Source organism: Erythrolamprus reginae, chromosome 2, assembly GCF_031021105.1.
Source record: "Erythrolamprus reginae isolate rEryReg1 chromosome 2, rEryReg1.hap1, whole genome shotgun sequence".
Classification (NCBI taxonomy): domain Eukaryota; kingdom Metazoa; phylum Chordata; class Lepidosauria; order Squamata; family Dipsadidae; genus Erythrolamprus; species Erythrolamprus reginae.
Genome location: NC_091951.1, coordinates 170,150,091 through 170,169,923, shown reverse-complemented (window position 1 = coordinate 170,169,923; position 19,833 = coordinate 170,150,091). Strand labels below are relative to the sequence as shown.

General features: G+C 39.1%; 1 protein-coding gene across 3 annotated transcripts in view; it reads left to right on the top strand.

Annotated features, from left to right (window-relative positions):
• Positions 1 to 307: 307 nt before the first annotated feature.
• Positions 308 to 19,833, top strand: part of RAB5B (RAB5B, member RAS oncogene family) — a 49,986-nt gene continuing 30,460 nt past the window's right edge. For 2 of the 3 annotated variants that reach the window (XM_070740389.1, XM_070740391.1), the window contains exons 1-2: positions 351 to 458; positions 18,210 to 18,512. In XM_070740389.1, the coding sequence (XP_070596490.1) occupies positions 18,350 to 18,512 (163 nt within the window). In that variant the 5' untranslated portion in view covers positions 351 to 458; positions 18,210 to 18,349. Of the gene's footprint in view, positions 326 to 350; positions 459 to 18,209; positions 18,513 to 19,833 lie in introns of those variants that run through there. The other variant, XM_070740390.1, reaches the window with a different exon arrangement.

The window sequence follows — 19,833 nt, the reverse complement described above, 5'->3', positions numbered from 1 at the left end:
TTGGGCAATATCGGCTACAGAGCGAGCTGGGATTGGTCAGCCCCGCCGGACGGCCCCGCCCTTCTTAGGTCACCTTATTTGTTGTTTATGAAACCTCTCGAATCGGCGACCTTCCTACTGGCTGGTTTGCTCGTCGATTAAAACCCCCGTTGTCTTTTCTATTGGCTGAAAGCTTCCTAACTCGCCATTCCGCCTCCTTTGGCCTGCATTGGATGCTTAGAGCCGCTTGCCCGTCCTTCCCTTCGCGGAGTTCCAATTAGCTAGATGAGGCAAGGGTGCGGTTTCCCATCAGGCGATTGGTGGAGAGCACGTTCGAGCGCCCCAGGTGCCTAGCGGCCATTGGCTTAGAACGCAGCCTAACTCCGCCTTCCGGCACAGAGTCGGGTTTGGTTGAGGTAGTTTGTTTGTGTGCGAAACAGTCGAGGGCCGCGAACTAGGGGGAGCCAGTGCCATCTCAGGTACCTAATGTGGGGGTTTTTTAGGCCGCGCCGGGCTGTCCGGCGGCTCTTTTTCGGGGGCTCACTGGGAAGTGGCTCCCTCAGACCGCAGTGGCTTGAGTACGCGGGGGCTGGAGGATGGACTTGGGCCCTTCGTCCCGGCAGCGGGGGGAGGGGGCGAGAGGAGGGGAGGGGGCTTGACTAGCGAGCCCTTCTGACGGGGCTGCTTTGTGGCTGGAGGGGGGAAGACATGGCGGGGGGCGACACGGAGGTGAATGGGAGGCCCCGGCGGGTCTTTTGTGGCGGTGGGCCTGCTCTCTTTCCTAGCCGGGTTACCAACTTGGGAGGGATGGATACGTGCCCCACGGCCTGGACGAGAAGCCCGAAGCAGGGCGAAGCCATAAGCCTCTTGACAACCGGTGTGTGTGTGTGAAGGACGTTAACGTTAGAATTGGGCCGAGTTTGAAGCGGGGACGCGGACGGGAGTGTCGGTCGCCGGGCCGCGGACGTCGTAAGGCGACGTCCGCGACGGAATGGCGACCGTGTCTCCTCTCGGGCGAAGGTTTTGTATGTGGGGGGTCTTTCTGACGTAGGGAACCGACCAGGCCGAGTTTACGAAGACTTCGCTGCTTCGGGTGGAAATGTTTGAGGAAGGGGTGGACGGCCTACTCAAACGGGCCCCCGGTGTGAGAAGTTCAGGGGGTCATTAATCGATCCGTTGAGAGGCGAACTCTGCGGAAGGGGGGGGGATCGTTCTCCGGCTCGATATTGTCAAGCAAGCCTTGGTTTTAGAAAAAGAGGTTAATAATAAGGAATGGCTGGTGGCGAATGGCTTGCATGCTTACTCATTAGTAAAAATCGGGTTGGCGTAGGAGGGAACCCATCCAAGGCTTCCTCGCCAGCCTCCTTGGCGTTGGGAAAGCAGAACTTTGTACTACCGCGATAGACCGGTGAACGTAACAGTTGTTTAGCATTTTGCTAGCTGTTGTACCACCCGAGCTTGGTTGTCTGGCTTGTCTTTCCTGTTGAAAGATTTATGTCTTCTCATAGCACTGAGTTCACCCCCTCCCTTCCATGGGTTTCTTGATCAATCATGGTTTCTTTCTTAAAATGTAAGTAACTTAGGAGGAGGGGCAAGCGGTTTTGCCCTTTTCAAAGAAGACTTACCTATTGCATGGTCAGCAATCACGGAGTGACTGTGATTCGACTTGGATTTATGCTAATGGATAGGCATGTGTGGTGCTTTTTTAAATTAATCCTTGTAATTAAACTCTGAAAGGCATATTGAGACTTGGTGGATGTTTTAAGGTTCTTTTTCCCTTAAAGTTGTGCTCCATTAAAAATGCATTGATGTGGGAAAGCTGCCCAGAAAAACTAGTGGGAAGGAGCACCGATGTTCCTTATTAAATCGGTATGAGAAGTAAACTTAAGCCAAGATGCAGTGCTTAATGTATCCTACATCCAAAATGTACTATAAGGCTTTGGTAGCTGATGGAAATGCATTGATAGCAAGCTTAAAACTAAGACTTAAGTATGCAGTATGAAGAAAAAGTGAATGAATTTCCATATACAGTACTTTATTATGGCTTATTTAAGAAATTGGGATTTCCTAGATTGGTTTATCCTGTATCCACACTGGTGTAGAACTAGATTCTGGATATTATGAAGGATATTGGCATTAAGTTGTACACTTTATGTTGTTTAATGGTGAGAGGCTTTATTTTAATCTTCACAAAATTTCTCTAGTTTTATCATTATTGTTCTTAGCCATTGTTGCAACTTTTTTTTTTATTAAGCAGGGAAGTGATTTTTCTAAGCTCTTGATGAGATGAGAGTATTGGTATAACTGAGATCAAAGGAAAATAAACCATGTGTGTTTACAAGATCTGACTAAAATGATAAGTGTAGATGTGCATTATGATTACTTAAAATTGATTGTGAGTGGATTCATGGACTCATATTTTTGGCCAGTACTATTGTGTCTTCCATTTTCAGTTTGACTCTGCACTTGTCTTTTTCCGTCATTAAAATTGTAATTTTAAAGTTATATTTAGATTCTTAGATTACATACTTGGTTTCAAATTTCATCCTTCCATTTTTTTCTGTATATTATCTTTAGTTCTTTCTTTGCAAAAAGATTTCAACTGTTTTCCTACTATCTATTAGGGAGGCATTTGCTTACTAGTTCTAAAAATGTTCCATCACTAGTTTGCATAATAGTATTCTTTTTGGATAACAGATCTCTTTCCCATTGTGGAAAATGGTTTTAACTTGTCATTTTATGTCATACAACTTGGAATGTAAAAACTAGAAGCTGTTCATCTTGGAAACACATCTTACTTTTTTTTTAATTACAAAGGTAAACTTGGCAATTTGCTAATTCTATGCTAGTACTGATCACAAGAAAGAGATCAAAAGCTTTAATGGGTTTTATGGTTATGCTTTAAAGGCTATATGTAGTAAGGGAACTTTATTTTCATAATTTACTTTTAAGCTTTCTCTTGAGTATAAATCAGGAATTTAGAAACAGAATGCAGGCTGACTTTGGGGTCTGTATCATCTCTTACTGATATTAAGAGACTTAAGGTTCCTTCTCCTGGTTTGTCTGTACAGTATAGTATAATCAGACAACTTCTTGACTTGAGCTATTTGAAAGTGAAGTGCTTTGTCTTAATCTGAGTGATAAAGATGATAGTTTTTGTTGGTAAGGAGCTCTCTAGCTTGAGTATTGGGTATATTTGCCATATAATTCCTGCTAGGATTTAATAACACTTGTATTTTCTTTCTTTGTATATTAATCTGTTTTATTTTTTATCCCTTGTCAGCAAAGAGACAACCTAATATTGAATCGGTTTTTAAATAAGATGAGCTCTGTGTACAAGGAGTTCCATGAACATAAAGTGGCCTTTCTCTTTAGGTCTGCAACATAAGTCTGGATAGTGGCTTTCTCTTGATCAGGATATAAGGAAGGAACCTACTTTAAAATAGGTAGGGGCTAATAATTTTAGGACTGGGGTATTACCAGTATTTTGAACTTCTTGAAAGCAGTGTGAATATTGGAGTAGTATCAACACTTGCTTGCTATTATCAGCTCTTCTTGGAAGAGGAGGTATTATTTTTAGGGGTCACTTGCAATGCTGGAATGTACTGTATTTTTATAATAGATTATCTCATGCTAACAGAGTCTTAATGTTACTAAGGATTTGATCCAAGTCGTAAAGCGAACCGATTACAGTTGTAAGTTGAATGTTTAAGTAGTTGGAAACGGTCTCAGATTCTCTCTAGCTTGTCAGAATTCAACAATATAGAACTTAAGTGGTAGAAAAGATGTCCAAGGAACTGCACAGTAATATTTTTATTGAACTGAAGGCCAGCAAATTTAATTGTATACTTTAATTAGATACTTTTAGTGTTAACAACTTCAACTTCTTAAAATTAAACAGGTCCTTTTCAAGAGCTTTTTTATTCCTCTTTAAGGTGCAGCATATATGCCACCAGATATTTTTATTACCCCTATCTTATACACATCACCTATATACATGCTACTTGCATATTGTACTACTTACCCATATATGACACTTACATAATTTTACTAACTGAGCAGGTCTGCTTAGGCAATTAAAGGGGAATTGTGCCTTGGGATGGAGAAGCATATACTGTATAATCATATGCACAGATAAATATTTACAAAGGTGAATGTTCTTGATATCAGGCAGAAAATTGTCATTTTATTTAGCATAAAAGAAGGTGACATGTTTATACATAAGTGATTTGAAATTAGTGACAGTTTGTATTAACTAAAGTTCTCCAGTGTATATTTGCAGCTTTCTTGCACAGTAAACAATTGCTTGTCTACCTTGTCAATTCAGTTAGGTCTAGCTGAAGATTTAGTGAAAGGATAGGCTACAAGCTACTCCTATAAATTGAGAAAATATTAATGTTGATGGTTAGTAGGTACCCTAACAAGATATCATTGCACATGATCAGATCTTTAAATAATATATTGCAAATATTGTTAGGGAGTCATTTTTTAAAATTACAAATGACTTATATTTAATGGTTCATTTCATGTTGCCACAATTTTGCTAACAAAACTTTGAAATAAAGGGCTTTGGGATTCCTGAGATGAAGAGTCTTGAGGTAATAATTCAACCACTTTCTGCATCTATTTCTTAAACTCTAATATAATATGCATGGCAAATTTCAGCGTCCCATCTTGATGTGTTAGTATGTAAAGATTCTCAAGCAAGGACAATGGTTTCAAATCATCTAGATTTGCCCTTGAATATGTATGTGTGCATGCATGTAGTGGGTGTGGGTGGGTGTTTGCCTAGCCTTTAGAGAAGCATATATAATAAAACAATAGTGCGGATTATATTTCTGTAGAACCTCTTTGTGCAAAATCCCATCTTCCTTGCTTGAACAATGCATTCAATGTTTGCAAACACTCCAAGGTTACCAGGGTGGGAATTTTTATGGGAATTGCAGAAGATTGACTTTTACCAAATAGATGCACAAATGGTTAATCGGTGTACAGTAACTCATTAATACTGGCACGGGTAAATGCTTGTCCCATCTTGGTCCATATGTAAAAATTCATTACTATCCATGTTGTGTCCAGTTTGCCACATTATCCTCTGTATCTTTGCTATCCAAAGGTTAGAGTTTCTTTGCTAAATTTCTTTACTCCATCTCCAAGAAGTGTTTCTTTTCCTGCCTAAAATTGCCTAATAGATAGTTCAGAAAGGGCCTTCACTGGAGCAAGATAGGAAGTATTAATCTTATTGTTTCCAGTTCTAAATTAGTCAGAAGGAAATACAAGTTGTACAGAAGAAGAACACTGCCAGGTTTTGAGTGAGTTGCAGAAAAATCAGAGTGGACTCGTGAACTACTGCTGACAGCAGTAGTTTGCTAAAACAGTGGTTTTGAATTGAAATAATAATGACACACCACTTCCAGTGTAACAGAAAAGATATGAATCTTGTTTTGACAAATCTCTACAAACTTGTATTCAGATTGCTAAACCTGGATTATATGTATCAGCAAAATGATAGGTGAGTTGTTTTCATAAAAATGGAACAAAATAATGTTAAGGACACAATTATTTAGACTTATAAAATTGATGAGTTGAACAGAAGTTTGGTGATATTATGATAATATTTTCTCCAGAAAGTCTATACAGGAGGTCCAAGGTTAAGAATGCCCATCTTAAAGACAACTCCTTCCTTGAGTCAAACTTCTGAAGCTGCATAATGATTTCATGAGCGACATGAAATAGTGTATACTTTTTAAATAGAGTATACTGTCTGTTTTGAGTGGTTCATGGAAACATTGTATGGCTTCAGCACAAGGAAGGAGAATGGGATCCACCATTTTGAGTCAGATTCCTTTGCCTTTAGAATGGTAAAAGATTAAATTCCAGTGGTTGAATTGGGGCTCTCTTTGCTGAAAGTATCTCCCTTCTAACTCAGTTTTAAATATGAAACTTAAAAATGAAAACAACTTTGTTGCTGTACTGCGCATCCCTGATGTACAAAAGTACAACTACAATAACCTGTTTCAACTTAAATAACAGATTTTGGATTAAAGACAGAGTTAGGGGATGGAACTTGTTCTTAACTTGGGGACTATCTGTAGAACCTACCCAGATCTTTAAACAACATACTGCATTTGAAAAAAATCTTATTTCCTACATATTAATTTTAATCACAAGGTACCAAGGGAAATGATCTAGAACAGGTCCCTCCCTCTTGGCAACTTTAACACTAGTGGACTTCAACTCCCAGAATTCCTCAGGCAGCTTTCTGGGGAATTTTGAGAGTTGAAGTCTACAAGTCTTAAAATTGCCAAGGTTGGAGAGCCCTGATCTGAAACCATTTGTTGTTAACTGAAGCAACCATCATCAAATCTATCATTATACAGTGATAGCTCGTCTTACGAACCCCTTGTCATATGAATTTTTCCAGATATGAACCCGGGGCTTAAGATTTTTTTGCATCTTCTTCTGAACTATTTTTACCTTACGAACCCAGGCTGCCACCACTGGGATGGCCCACCTCCAGACTTCCGTTGCCAGCTGAAGGCTCCCCTCACTGTGAAACCCCACCTCCGGACTTCCGTTGCCAGTGAAGCGCCCGTTTTTGCACTGCTGGGATTCACCTGATGAGATTTTCCTGCAGCATTGCAAAAACATGGAAGTCTGGAGGTGGGGTTTCCCATTGAGGGGAGCCTCAGGGGAATCCCAGCAGCGCAAAAACGGGTGCTTCAGCTGGCAAAAGGGGTGAGTTTTGGGCTTGCATGCATTAATCGCTTTTCCATTGATTCCTATGGGAAACATTGTTTCGTCTTACAAACTTTTCACCTTATGAACCTCTTCCCGGAACCAATTAAGTTTGTAAGACAAGGTATCGCTGTATTTTAAATATACATTCTATCTAAGGAAAACCCATCAGTGGAACATCTAAACATAAGAATCTCATGGCTAACAAAGGAGCTATAATCAAAGATTCCAGTTTATTTCTAACATTGGCTATGTAGAATTGTGAAATGACTCAAAAATAACATTCCTTGTAAATAATGAACATAAATAATGAAAAATGGCTGGTTAACATATCTCCCAAGACGGGTGAAACTTAATTCTTGACTACTTATGCAAGCTTACAAAAATTATTTGTGTGCTTTAGCTTTGTGGATAAGATAAAATGCTTGACTTTACCAATTCCAGCCATCTTACTTGTATATTATAGGAATCTAGTGTACATCTAATGTAGAATGAAGAGTGAAATCAGAATCAGTTTTACATTTCACAGGGGAAAAAATTCCAAGGAACTACTGGTAATTTCAGCTTCCCCCCCCCCCCCCACATTCTTATGGTTAATCAGCATTAGGAATCCCAACCAAGAAAAGGGGAGAAATAATCCTATATCCTACATGATAATTTCTTCTACTTTCTTTCTGATTTTAATTTATTAGTGTTACTGGCTTCAGAAGCAGATCATTTTAACTATAAATTTCCATTTGCCCAGTGACTTAATTGTCTTTGAGTGACATGCTAATTTCCTGTGTTTCCACACTTTTAGAATCAAGATGATTAAGAAAAACAAACTACAGAGACTATTTTCATCTGGTATTAACAGAGAAGCAGTGGTGGACTACTAGCCGGAACGCTAAATTGCGCTCACCACCACAGCTCGTGAGTGCTTGCAGGGTCAGTGCGATTTTGCTTCTGCGCCTGTAGAGGTAGCAAAATTGCGCATGGAGCACCAGATGCGCCCGTTTTTCAGCAAGGTTTTTTTTGCTTCCGCGCATACTGAAACACGGGCGCACCTGCAGGTCATTGCATAATTTTGCTACCTCCACAGGTACAGAAGCAAAATCGCGCTGGCCCCGCATGCATTTATGAGCCGCAGCGGCGAGCCCAATTTAGTGTTCCCGCTAGTAGCCCACCATTGAAGAGAAGGGTGGGATAATTCATTGTCCAACCAACTTCAGAAAGGCTTTGCTTCCATCATTCAATGTGTTATGCTTCTCTATAATACAGAGATACCATAAGCAGTGTTCCCTCTAATTTTTTGGGGGGGTGGGCGGAAAAGTATAGTGTCTGAGCGGCAGTCCCTTTGGGACTGGGTGGCACAGAAATAATAAATAAATAAACAAACAAACAAAAACCCCACCCTGTTTTGCCTCAGAGAATTTCAAAATAAAATACTGTACTGTGTGTCTATAACAGTGAGCTCATAATAGGGCAACTCTATCAATATCAAAATGCCACTTAAATAGTTGAGGTAGTTTCAAACTAGATTTTGATTTTCTTCCTCTCTTCCTTACTCCCATTCTTTTTCTTTTTCTTTTCCTTCCTCTCTTTTTTCTATCTGTTTTTCTCTCTTCCTCTCTCTCTCCTTCCCTCTCATTCTTTCCCTCTCGGCTTCTGGGCAGGTTTGGAAAACTCTGAGTTGATGATGATTTTTAAGTGAGCGATTGCTCACTGCTCAGCTTAACCCAAGAAGCAGGATAACCTATTGAGAAAAATTAGTGCAGTGCAAACTTTCAGTTTGTATGAAGAATATGACATCCCATTTGATGTCAAATAAATTTCATCAGTTTAATAGTATAAATTGGATGAACTATTGAAAGATCTGTCAGTAGTCCTTGACTGATGACCAGCTGCATAATGACCGTTCAAAGTTACATCATTCAAAAATTATGACTTCTTGAAGTTATGAGTATGCGCCACTACATTGACCACTACTCCCCACAGTCATGTGGTTGCGGTTTTAATTATATATATATATATATATATGTATATGTATATGTATATGTATATGTATATGTATATGTATATGTATATGTATATATACCGGTATATAAAAAACCATAAAATTCAATTTTTAGTTGACTTTTCAATCTGGGTGAAAATATTTTTAGGAAATAATAAACTGTTTAAAACAGTATTCATTACTTTGGTATTAGATCTATAATAATAACAACAACAATATAATAATTGCTTATTCATTTTAACAAACCTCCCTGCAGACTTGGATGATCTCACAGATACTGTAACATCATCTATCTACCGACCAGCAACTTCCAAATATAGTAACAATAAACCTTGGTTCAAAGCTAAACGTAAGCAGCTACGTTGGTCAAAGAGGAAGCCTATAGAAAAGGTGATAGAATGCTGTACAGTCAGGCCAGAGATCAGAGCTGCAAAAAGAAGCTACTTTGAAAAGCTAAGCAATCAGTTCTCAACAAATGAACCAGCAAACATATGGAAAACTCTTAAAAACATCACCGGTTATGGCAATTCACCTTCCTAAGCTGTAGGAAATCAGCAACTGGCAGATGACCTGAGCATGTTCTACTGCAGGTTTGAAAGGAAACTACAGCCACCTATCTCCAACCACCTCCTTCCAGACACACCAACAACAGTCAAACTTCCTACAATTGACCCCATCTCATTGGGTTCACAACCCCTAGTGATCACAGAAAAGGAAGTGCAAGATCTATTTCACAGACAGAAGCCAGAAAAAGCACTAGGCCCAGACAAAATAACTTCGTTGCTTAAAAGTCTGTGTTGACCAATTCACCCTCCATCTTCACCCAAATCTTCAACAAATCTCTAGAGATATGCTATGTTTCTTCCTGCTTCAAACACTCCACTATATCCCAGTGCCGAAGAAGCTCTAGCAACTGTAATTATGAAAACCTCTGAAAGGCTAGTGATGTTCCACTTGAAAACCATCACAGATCCACTGTTAGACCCCCTGCAATTTGTATATCAAGCAAATAGATTGACAGATGATGCTGTTAATATAGCTCTGCACTACATCCTGCACTATCTTGAATCACCAAAGACCTACACAAGGGTCCTCTTTGTAGATTTTAGTTCAGCATTCAATACCATCATAGCGGACATTCTTCTAACTAAACTAAATCAGCTAGTGTAAGTGGATCACAAACTTCCTAACTGTCAGGAAGCAGCAGTGAAGCTAGGCAAAATCAAATCAGATACCTGTACAATTAGCACAGAGGCCCCCCAAGGCTGTGTACTCTCACCACTTCTCTCTGCATGCCAATGACTGCATCTCAAACAATCCATCTGTTAAAACTACTGAAGTTTTCAGATGATACAACAGTGATTGATCTCATTCAAGACAATGATGAAATGGCATACAGATGGGAGGTTGAACAACTAGCCTTGTTCGATCAGAACAATCTGGAACTGATCACACTCAAAACTAAAGACATGATGGTAGACTTTTGGAGAAACCCCTCCATTCTGCTGTATCATCAGTCCTTTTCTTGTATCTACCTATTTCTAATTTATGTTTTTATTGACTAGCCATTGATAAAATAAGTTCCATGTCAAAAAGTATTCAGTTTCTTCCTTTTCCTTAGTTGTGTTAGTCTTTTCATCTCTGCACATTCTAATATATTTTTCACCACATTTAAATCTGTAGGGATCTCTTCACTTTTCCATTGTTGTGCAAATACAATTCTAGCTGCTGTAAATATATATAAAATCAAATATGTATTCACATTGTTATACTTATTCCATAAAATGACCAGCAAAAATATTTCTGGTTTTAAATCTATATGTTGCTTTATCATTTTTTCCAACCATATCTGTATTTTTGTCCAATATTTGTTTTGCTTTTGGGCATGTTCACCACATACAAACCAGGTATCTGATGATATTTCCAACATTTAGCAGACATGTCCTTGAACATCTTTGTCAACCTTGTGGGTGAAAAATGCTATCCATAAAACATTTTATAAAGATTTTCTTTATATGCAGTTGACATTGTTAATTTATAATTCCTAATCCCTATTCCTGTGATTGCATTTTGAGTGCTTAGCAAGCATCCTGTAATAATGACCAATCATATTCATTGGATAAGCTGTATTCAGATTTATGACCATGTAATTTACTTAATGACTGCAGATTCACTTAACTTATAAATGTAGTTATAGTCATGTGTCTTATGACAACAATACAGACTTATGACCAATATTCTGGGCTCAGTTGTCATACGTTGAGGACTACCTATAGAGCATATTGTGAAAAAAACTGAGTAGCTTGTAGGTGATATATTTTGAAGGTTTGTGTAAATGGATAGAGTTAGGATAGGAAATTGGTGGAGAAATTTTGTGATGTTCAAATGTTGTCAGAAGTGCGTGTATGTGTGTGTAGGATGAATGACTTTGTCAAACATTTATTTATTTATTAGATATGTATGCTGCCCCTCTCCAAGGACTCGGAGCGGCTCACAACAAGAAACAGTACAAATCTAATACTTAAAACAAATTAAAACCCTTAATATAAAAACAATTATACATCTCATACAGACCATACATAAAGCAGAAACGACCCAGGGGAATCAATTTCCCCAAGCCTGACGACAGAGGTGGGTTTTGAGGAGTTTGCGAATGGCAAGGAGGGTGGGGGCAGTCCTAATCTCTGGGGGAGTTGATTCCAGAGGGTCAGGGCCGCCACAGAGAAGACTTCCCCTGAGTCCCGCCAGACGACATTGTTTCATTGACGGGACCCGGAGAAGGCCAACTCTGGGACCTAACCGGTCGCTGTGATTCATATGGCAGAAGGCGGTCCCAGAGATATTCTGGTCCGATACTGAAACATGTACAACATAAGAAGAATAGGTATGAACATAAACATGAACAAAGGAAGTAAACACAGTTAAATGGGGGCAGGGATGGTAGGCACCCTGGGGCACATATGCATGCCCCCTTTATAGACTTCTTAAGAATGGGGTGAGGCCCATGGTAGACAGTTTGAGACTGAAGCTGTGAGGGTTTGAGGCTGTAATAATGGGAGTTGGGTAGAGCATTCCAGGCATTGACTACTCAGTTGCTGAAGTCGTATTATCTGCAATCGAGTTTGAAGTGGTTTACCTTGAATTTGTATTGATTGTTTTCCTAGTATTATTGTGGCTGAAGCTGAAGAAGTTGACAGGCAAGAAATTGTAGCGGACAATTTTATGTACTATGCTTAAATTGGACCACATGCGGCTCAGTGTCAGATTGTCCAAGCCCAAAATTTCAAGCCTTGTGGCATAGGGAATTCTATTGTGAGTAGAGGAGTACTCTTCTTGTGAAATATCTCTGAACCCACTCAATCATGTTAATGTCTGATATACAGTGTGAGCTCCAGGCGGACGAGCTGTATTCAAGAATTGGTCTGGCAAAGTTTTGTATGCCCTAGTTAGCAAAACAATGTTACCGGAGAAAATGCTTTGCAAAATTAGGTTAACCACTCTTAAAGTCTTTTTGGCAATGGTGTTACAGTGAGCTCTGGGGCTTAGATTGTTTGAGATGAGTACTCCTAGGTCCTTGGCAAGGTGAAGGTCGTCTACAATGTTGTTTCTGCCCAACTGATATTTGGTGTTCTGATTTTTATTGCCAATGTGTAGGACAGAGCATTATTAGTTGAAATTTGGAGTTGTCAATTGTACGAACATTCTGATACATAGTCAAGGTTGCTTTGTTGGGCGGCAGTATTTTCAATGCTGTTAAAAGAATTTTATGTCATCGGCAGTGATTGCATATAAAAGAGTATATAGCGTACTTGGCTATATGCAAGTGTGAATTGAGTATAAGAGTTGAATCGTAAATATGTTGAAGTAACATGTTGAGTCTCAGAAGAAGAGCGGCATAGAAATCGAATAAATAAATAAATCCAATCTTATTATGTAAGCTATTGCAAAGAGATGCTTAAGAATGAATGAGTGATGAATGAATGTAAATTTACAAAAGTGATTTACCATTACATGAAGGCTCATCATGTAGGTAGAATAAATGAGCGTGGGTTTACAACATAAATATTTGAAGAAAGGTTGAAATAATTGTGAGAAAATGAATGGATAAAAGAGATGCTTGATGGACTCCTGAAAAGCAGATATGGGAAATTCGAAGAAAAGTCAGTCAATGAAATATTGCATAGATATACTGGAACCAAGATTAGAAAAGTATGGTGAGGTTAGTGAATCATATCAATGTTAAATAAATCTAGTGAGATTTCCTCTCCTCTCCTGGTTTTTCTTTGCCTTACTGCTTATTCTCCCCTTACATTTCCCCCCTATAGGTTGCTTTTCCCAAAAGGGATGAATATATATCTATGTTATTATTAATTCAGTTATTTGTCCAGCCAATATTTTTAATTGAGTTTTCATTTCATTCTATACCTTGCCTCTAATTGGAATGTGGCTGATAAATTCTTGTTATTCTGGCTTGTAGTCAGTATACAATGGCTTTGCACAGTTAGTAACAACGTTTCCTAAACAGATCACCTGTAATAACCTAGAAGGCATTTTGATGCCCGTTGCAGCAGATATAGCAAAGTCTCAAGGCAAAATATGCTGCTGAATAAGAAAATGGACTTTGACTTTTTTTATAAGGATGACTGTGTTAGAAAAAAAAAGAGTTCCTAAAATAATTTCTAGGAAAGATTTCACAACAGAAATCATCCTGGCAGTTTCTTCTATTTCCGGTAAAGAAATAATACAATAATACTTTTAATTAAAGTATCTTTATTTTTATTTTATTAATACCAAATAAGTTTTTTACAATATTTTTGTGGAATGCTATAATTAATTTTAATACCTAGGACTGTCAAATGGAAACAAATTGGATTAACTCCTCTGTGTGCTATAAACATTTAAGTAATGATTCTATACAGTAGGTTCCTCCTGTGGCCATAAATGAACTGCTAGATGTGTCAGACAAGTCTAGGAATCTTTTGGAAAATGGTTGCAGCATAATGTGTCCTCCAGTTTGTACTAGAATAGACTACTATATGAAGCTTGTTTAAGAAGTATGGGTAGGGCACCAACACCTTCACTTTTCAGCTGTTTTATAGTTAAATGTAGGTCTTGATAAAGATTTGGCTGAATTTAAAGTTGCTGGGTGACATCTAATAGTTTACTGAATCCTAAGACTACGGAACTCTTTCAAAAGTTATTTTTAGAAAAGGCTTGCAAATAAAATGCTTTTCTTTGTAACCTGCAAAAAAACTAGTATAAAATTACATATTAGGGATTTTTGTCAGTTGTAATTTTAGCATTTCAGACTTTTGACAATGCTTGAATATTATATTAGGTTTGATCTCCAGTTTTAGATTAATCTCATAGTAACTGGCTTTCCACATTGTGCTATGTATAATTTGAATAAATTATAACAGTAAATTTATACAATGCCCTATGGAAGAATAGGGCTTAATGCACTGTATGAATCAGGCCACAATTACAAAAACAAAGCTGCAGAAGTCAATTCCATTTTTAAAAAAACATTAAGAGTTTTGATTACAGTAAAAACTAATACAAACTAAACTTGAAGAGAAGAAAAGAGAAAAATAAGTGGGAAAAGATAAAATAATTATATAAAGTGATTTGAAATCTTCATCAGAACATTTAATAACTCTTCACCCCCATAAAGTTAAACAGATACCTCTTCGTTCCGTATGCCATCCCTTATCTATATCAAATCCATAAAACATCAAGTTTTCAATTCTTGGGTCAGCAAAAAGTCTGTAAAGGATTGCAATAGCTAAATGTGTTATTTCAACCTTGATTAAATAAGTAAACTCAGTAAATAAACCATTTTATTGTTAACTGTCTTAATCTTTAACTCAATCAAATATTGTCATAGGATTTGATTTTAGTTGTTTATCTCATCATCCAGATTTCTTCCAAGGCTTTCAAAGAACTCATTTGTAAATCTGCTACGAAGGCATTTTCCAAGTCATTTCTTGATTCATCATTTATATTTCCCCTTTCATTCTTAAACTGCAGTCAGTTTCTTTTATATATCCAGTAAAACATCATTTTCAAAATCATTTGTCTGGCCTGTCATTTGTAGTTCCACTTTTGGTACGGCACTTTCTCTGTCCTGTTAGGTAATTTTCCCCCCACATCTGTCATTCCTTCCGTAACTGCTTTTGGACATAGGTCGATAGAAGCAGACGTCATTACTGACAATTTTGATATTGTAGTTACTAGTTTCTGGCTCCATTTTTCAAATATTTCCTTTTAATATTTCCAGTGTTAAAATATTTGTTGCATGAGTAATTTCCTTAAAAAGTCAGGAAACCACTTGTCTGATGGTAATTGTACTTTTATTTTGGCTTACAGTTTCCCTTATTATTTTACTGCTCCCAATGAAACTTTGATATAAATTCTTAAATATTGGAGAATATACATCCAAACAGAATTTATCCACTTTTCAAAATCTGTATATTCCTCATTTTCAGAAGTCTTACACCAAAGCATCATTATATTGCAAGCAGAATCTTGTTATGAGAGAATTTGAATTCATAATTGTAGGTAGATTATCATTTCTTGACTGTACATCTCTATCCAAAGCATCCAGATCACAGGTGTCAAACTCACCATGTCATGTGATGTATCATGGTGTTTTTTGCCTTCATGTGTGGCCTACGCGTGATGCATCCGGTCCGCCGGTTGCCAGTTTGACACCCCTGATCTAGGTGATATATGAAAGTTACTTATTGGCTGCATTAATGCATTGTGCTGAACTATGATTTGTTATCATCCTTCTTATCAGTCCTGCAGGTAAACAAAACAATAAACTTGTTCAGCCAGTTCCTAGTTTATTTTCTTTCTTTCTTTAGCTTTTTCCTGTCTTGTATTTCTGTGAGTTGCTTTGGTGGAGAACATACCTCAACCTTAAACCTTGAAGCACATTTCTATTTTATTTCATATCTCAACTATATTAAAATATGGTTTCAAGAATGAGATCATTGCTGTAGAATAAGTTATATGACTTCTTTGCTTCTGTTCACATAATCATACAAAGTCAAATGAGCAAACCTCAGAAAATCTAAACACAATTTCTACTGTAATCAGCATTTTCCTGAAACATATGTTGTAAACCTAATGGGAATTCAGCCATTGTGCTTCATAAACCATTGTTTATGATTTAATATGATATGTGAACTTGCCATAACTATGTCATTGCTTAGAATTAACTGATTGATTGAGTACATAATCAGAAGTAAGTAAATATATAAGAAATAAAGCAATACGTAAATAAAATTATACATTATTGACATATAATTATATGTGTGTGTGTGTTATCACATGTTTTTGCTGTCCGACAGAAAAAACATATATATATCTATCTATCTTTGATTTACAAGCTTATTTAGCAACTATTCGGAGTTACAACAGCATTGAAAAATGTTACTTATGACCGTTTTTCACACTCATGACCTTTCTAGCATCCCCATGACCACGTTTTCAAAATTCAGGTCCTTAGACAACTGTGTTACAAATTTAACAACTGTGGCAAGAATGATCTAAAACGGGGCAAAATTCACTTAACAAATATCTCACTTAACAACTGAAATTCTGGACTCCATTGTGGTTATAGGTCAAGGACTAACTGTATACTTGTACACACACGAACTTTAAGCCACTGTTGAACAGGCCTTAATGGTCTGGTTTGAAATAGTATGCTAAGTTATAGTGGGTGAGTTTGTACAGCATACTGTGCCAGCATTTCTCAAAATGGACCTGGGTCCAGCATTGCTTTGCAGAGCCAAAGACCTACCTTTTTCCTGCCTCCTTGCTTCCATTCTGACAACAAAAAAAGAATTACACACAAATACCTTGAAACTTGATTGAAAAAAGGTTGCACGAGATCAAAAAGGTAAAGAAAGCATACAAGTAATAGATTAGTTTTCTTCTTACTAAACATTTCTCTCACAGAATTATTTTGCTCAGTGATAGTTTGCTGTACTTGTCATATTAGGGATTGCCTGGCCTTCATAATTTTTAGTTTTCTCCTCAAATAGACCCTAAAGCAGGGGTCCCCAAACTTTGCAACTTTAAGACTTGTGGACTTCAACTCCCAGGATTCTCCAGCCAGCATGGCTGGCTGGAGAATTCTGGGAATTGAAGTCCACAAGTCTTAAAGTTGCCTTGTTTGAAGACCTCTGCCCTAAAGAGCAGAGAGCAGCAAAGTTCTGTTTTAGACACATCTTGCATCATATGTAAATCACACCATAGATTTCAGTGTAGACATATTAAGATCCTAGGTCACTTATTCCTGTTTTTTTCCTTTTTCTTGTTTGCAAGCCAGAACAATTTAAAATAGAAAGAATTGGGCAGGTAGCAAGTTCAGTTAGTTTTAATCTGTGGTTATTTGTGCCAATGATACCAGTTTGTTCTGGGGGGAAAGTATGCCTTAGTGGTGACAGACGAATGCAGTGGGAAACAGCATGGATGGATGGATTTTGAGGACTTTATTCTCAGATAATTGTGAAAAATGCTGTAATAATAGGGTATCTAGGAATTGGCAAAGCTCAGCTTCTGTATACATCATTAATTTTATTCCAATGCAAACATTAATCTTTAAATCAGGTTGGGTATGAAGAAAAAATTGCCGGGGAGGGGGAGATGACAAAAACTGATCTTTCTGCAGTAATGAAGTTTGTAGGGACAGTTTGCCGATAAATCACGGCCAGTTTTCTAATGATACTGAGATGTTAAGTGCTGCTTTCTAAAGTAGTATTTGTCCAAGTTTAATGATGTAGCCCTTTAAGTCTTTCTCTGGTCATCACATGATGTGACAGATATTCCATGCCAAGAGCTGCTTGCTACACCTTAAGGAATGCAAACAAGAAAGACATCTGCATGAGTTGCTGACTCATTGATCACAGATATTCAACACACACACGGTGGTGCTTTTCTTTCTAATTTTTACTCCGGAAGGGTGATACTTTTAAAGGTTTGGTTTCTACTGTGGTCCATTTGAAAAATAATGTGTTTCTTAAAGACTGGGCCCTGGGACTAAAGAGTTTTGATTCCTATGGATGGTGCTTAGGTAAAATACAAGGGAGAGCAAGAATCTCATCTGCTTTGTTTGCTGAGTTCATTTTAACTGGCTCGGATTGTCTGGTCTGCTTATGGACTAAACATCGTTACACATAAAACAAGGGGAGAAGAATAATATATCTGTGCTTGCAAGTCCTTTTATTTTCTTTATTTTTATTTATTTTGGAAAATTTATACAGCTGCCTATTCAGCCACGGTGACTCTAGGCGGGTTACAGTTGCTTTTTTCATGGAAAAACTAACCTTGTTATCTCAATGTGACTTAAGTTACATGGAAGTAATTTGGTTACTCAGTTCTCCAAACTTGCCCCTTAATATATTTATTTGCACTAGAGCCAAATCCAAACCTTGCTGGTCCCCTTCACAGATTAAAACATTGACTAAGCTATTTCTTATTTCAGAAGCCAGCTACTTGGTACTGGAAGAAATTGTCATCCTGTTCGAAGCAGGTGGAGCAAAAAATTCCTGCACGTCAAACTCTGGTCAGCGGTGGTAGTTCTTTGCATTGGCTGGAGCACCCGTTGCTCTTGGAGTCTAGGCCATGACCAGCAGAGGAGCTGCCAGGCCGAATGGGCAATCGCAAGCCAGCAAGATCTGCCAGTTCAAGCTAGTACTGTTGGGTGAATCAGCAGTAGGCAAGTCCAGCCTGGTGCTGCGTTTTGTCAAGGGGCAGTTCCACGAATACCAGGAGAGCACCATTGGAGGTAAGGAGGCTTCTGCATGCAATCTTTCTTCTTCCAAGGAGGAAGATCTGTAGCTTAAATATTAGATCGCACCTGGGCATTTTATGACGTGGGCCACACCCGGTCCACGAGGGATTCTAGTTCAGTCTGTGACAGCAGGGAGGATGGAGCATCAGGATGCCGGTGGGGGGATCATTGGCAATGCCCTTCCACAACAGTTTTATCAGTTTCCTATATGGCCTCTTGGAAAATTAATGGCTCACTCCTGCTTTAAGTACTCCCTACATCAGTGATGGCAAACCTTGTTTCCCTGGGGTGCTGAAAGCGTGCGCACTATTACATGCACACATGTGCCCACACCCATAATTCATTGCCCCCCCCCCACGCCACCCTGCACATCCCTGTGCAAACCATTTTGGGTCTAGCAGACCTCTCTGAAGCCTGGGAAGGGCAAAAACGGTCTCTGCCACCCCCCTGAAGGTCCTCTGGAAGCCGGAAACTACCCGTTTCTGGCTTCCAGAGGGCTAGTTTTTCAGACTCCCAGGCTCGAGGTTTTCTTTGATCCTGGGGAGAGCGAAACACCTTCCCCAGAGGCCCTCCGGAGGTCGAAAATGCCCTCTCAGAACCTCCATGCGAGCCCTGTACTTACCCGGCACCCGAAACCGGCCGCATAAAGAGTCCTGGAAGGGAAAAGGTGGCTGGGCGGGATTAGCCAAAAATCAGCTGGCTGGCGCACAAACGCAAATTGGAGCTGAAATAGGGCAACAGCTCACGTGCCCACAAATATGGCTCCACGTGCCACCTGTGGCAAACGTGCCATAGGTTCGTCATCACGACCCTAGATGCTAACCTTGCTATATTAATTCATAGTCTCCCTTAGGACATCAAGATTTATTTTTATGTTTCCTAATTTATCCCAAAGTACTCTGTTCCTCATCTTCAAGAATTCTAATGGGATAATGATGAGATATACAGTGATCCCCCGCTCGTTGCGAGGGTTCCGTTCCAGGACCCCCCGCAACGAGCGGGTTTTCGCGAAGTAGCGCTGCGGAAGTAAAAACACCATCTGCGCATGTGCAGATGGTGTTTTTACTCCCACAGCGCTAGCGAGGAGCCGAAGATTGGGGGCGGGGCGGCTGTTTGCCGCCGGCATGGAGGGCTTCCTAGCAGCCCCCCAAACCCGGGTTGGGGGTCCGGGGGGCGCTGGCTCTCGGCGCTTTCGAGCTGAGTCCGGGAGCGAATTCGCTCCCAGACTCAGCTCAAAAGCGCCGAGAACCAGCGTGGACAAGCCGTTCGTTGGCGCTGGCTATCGGCGCTTTTGAGCTGAGTCCGGAAGCGAATT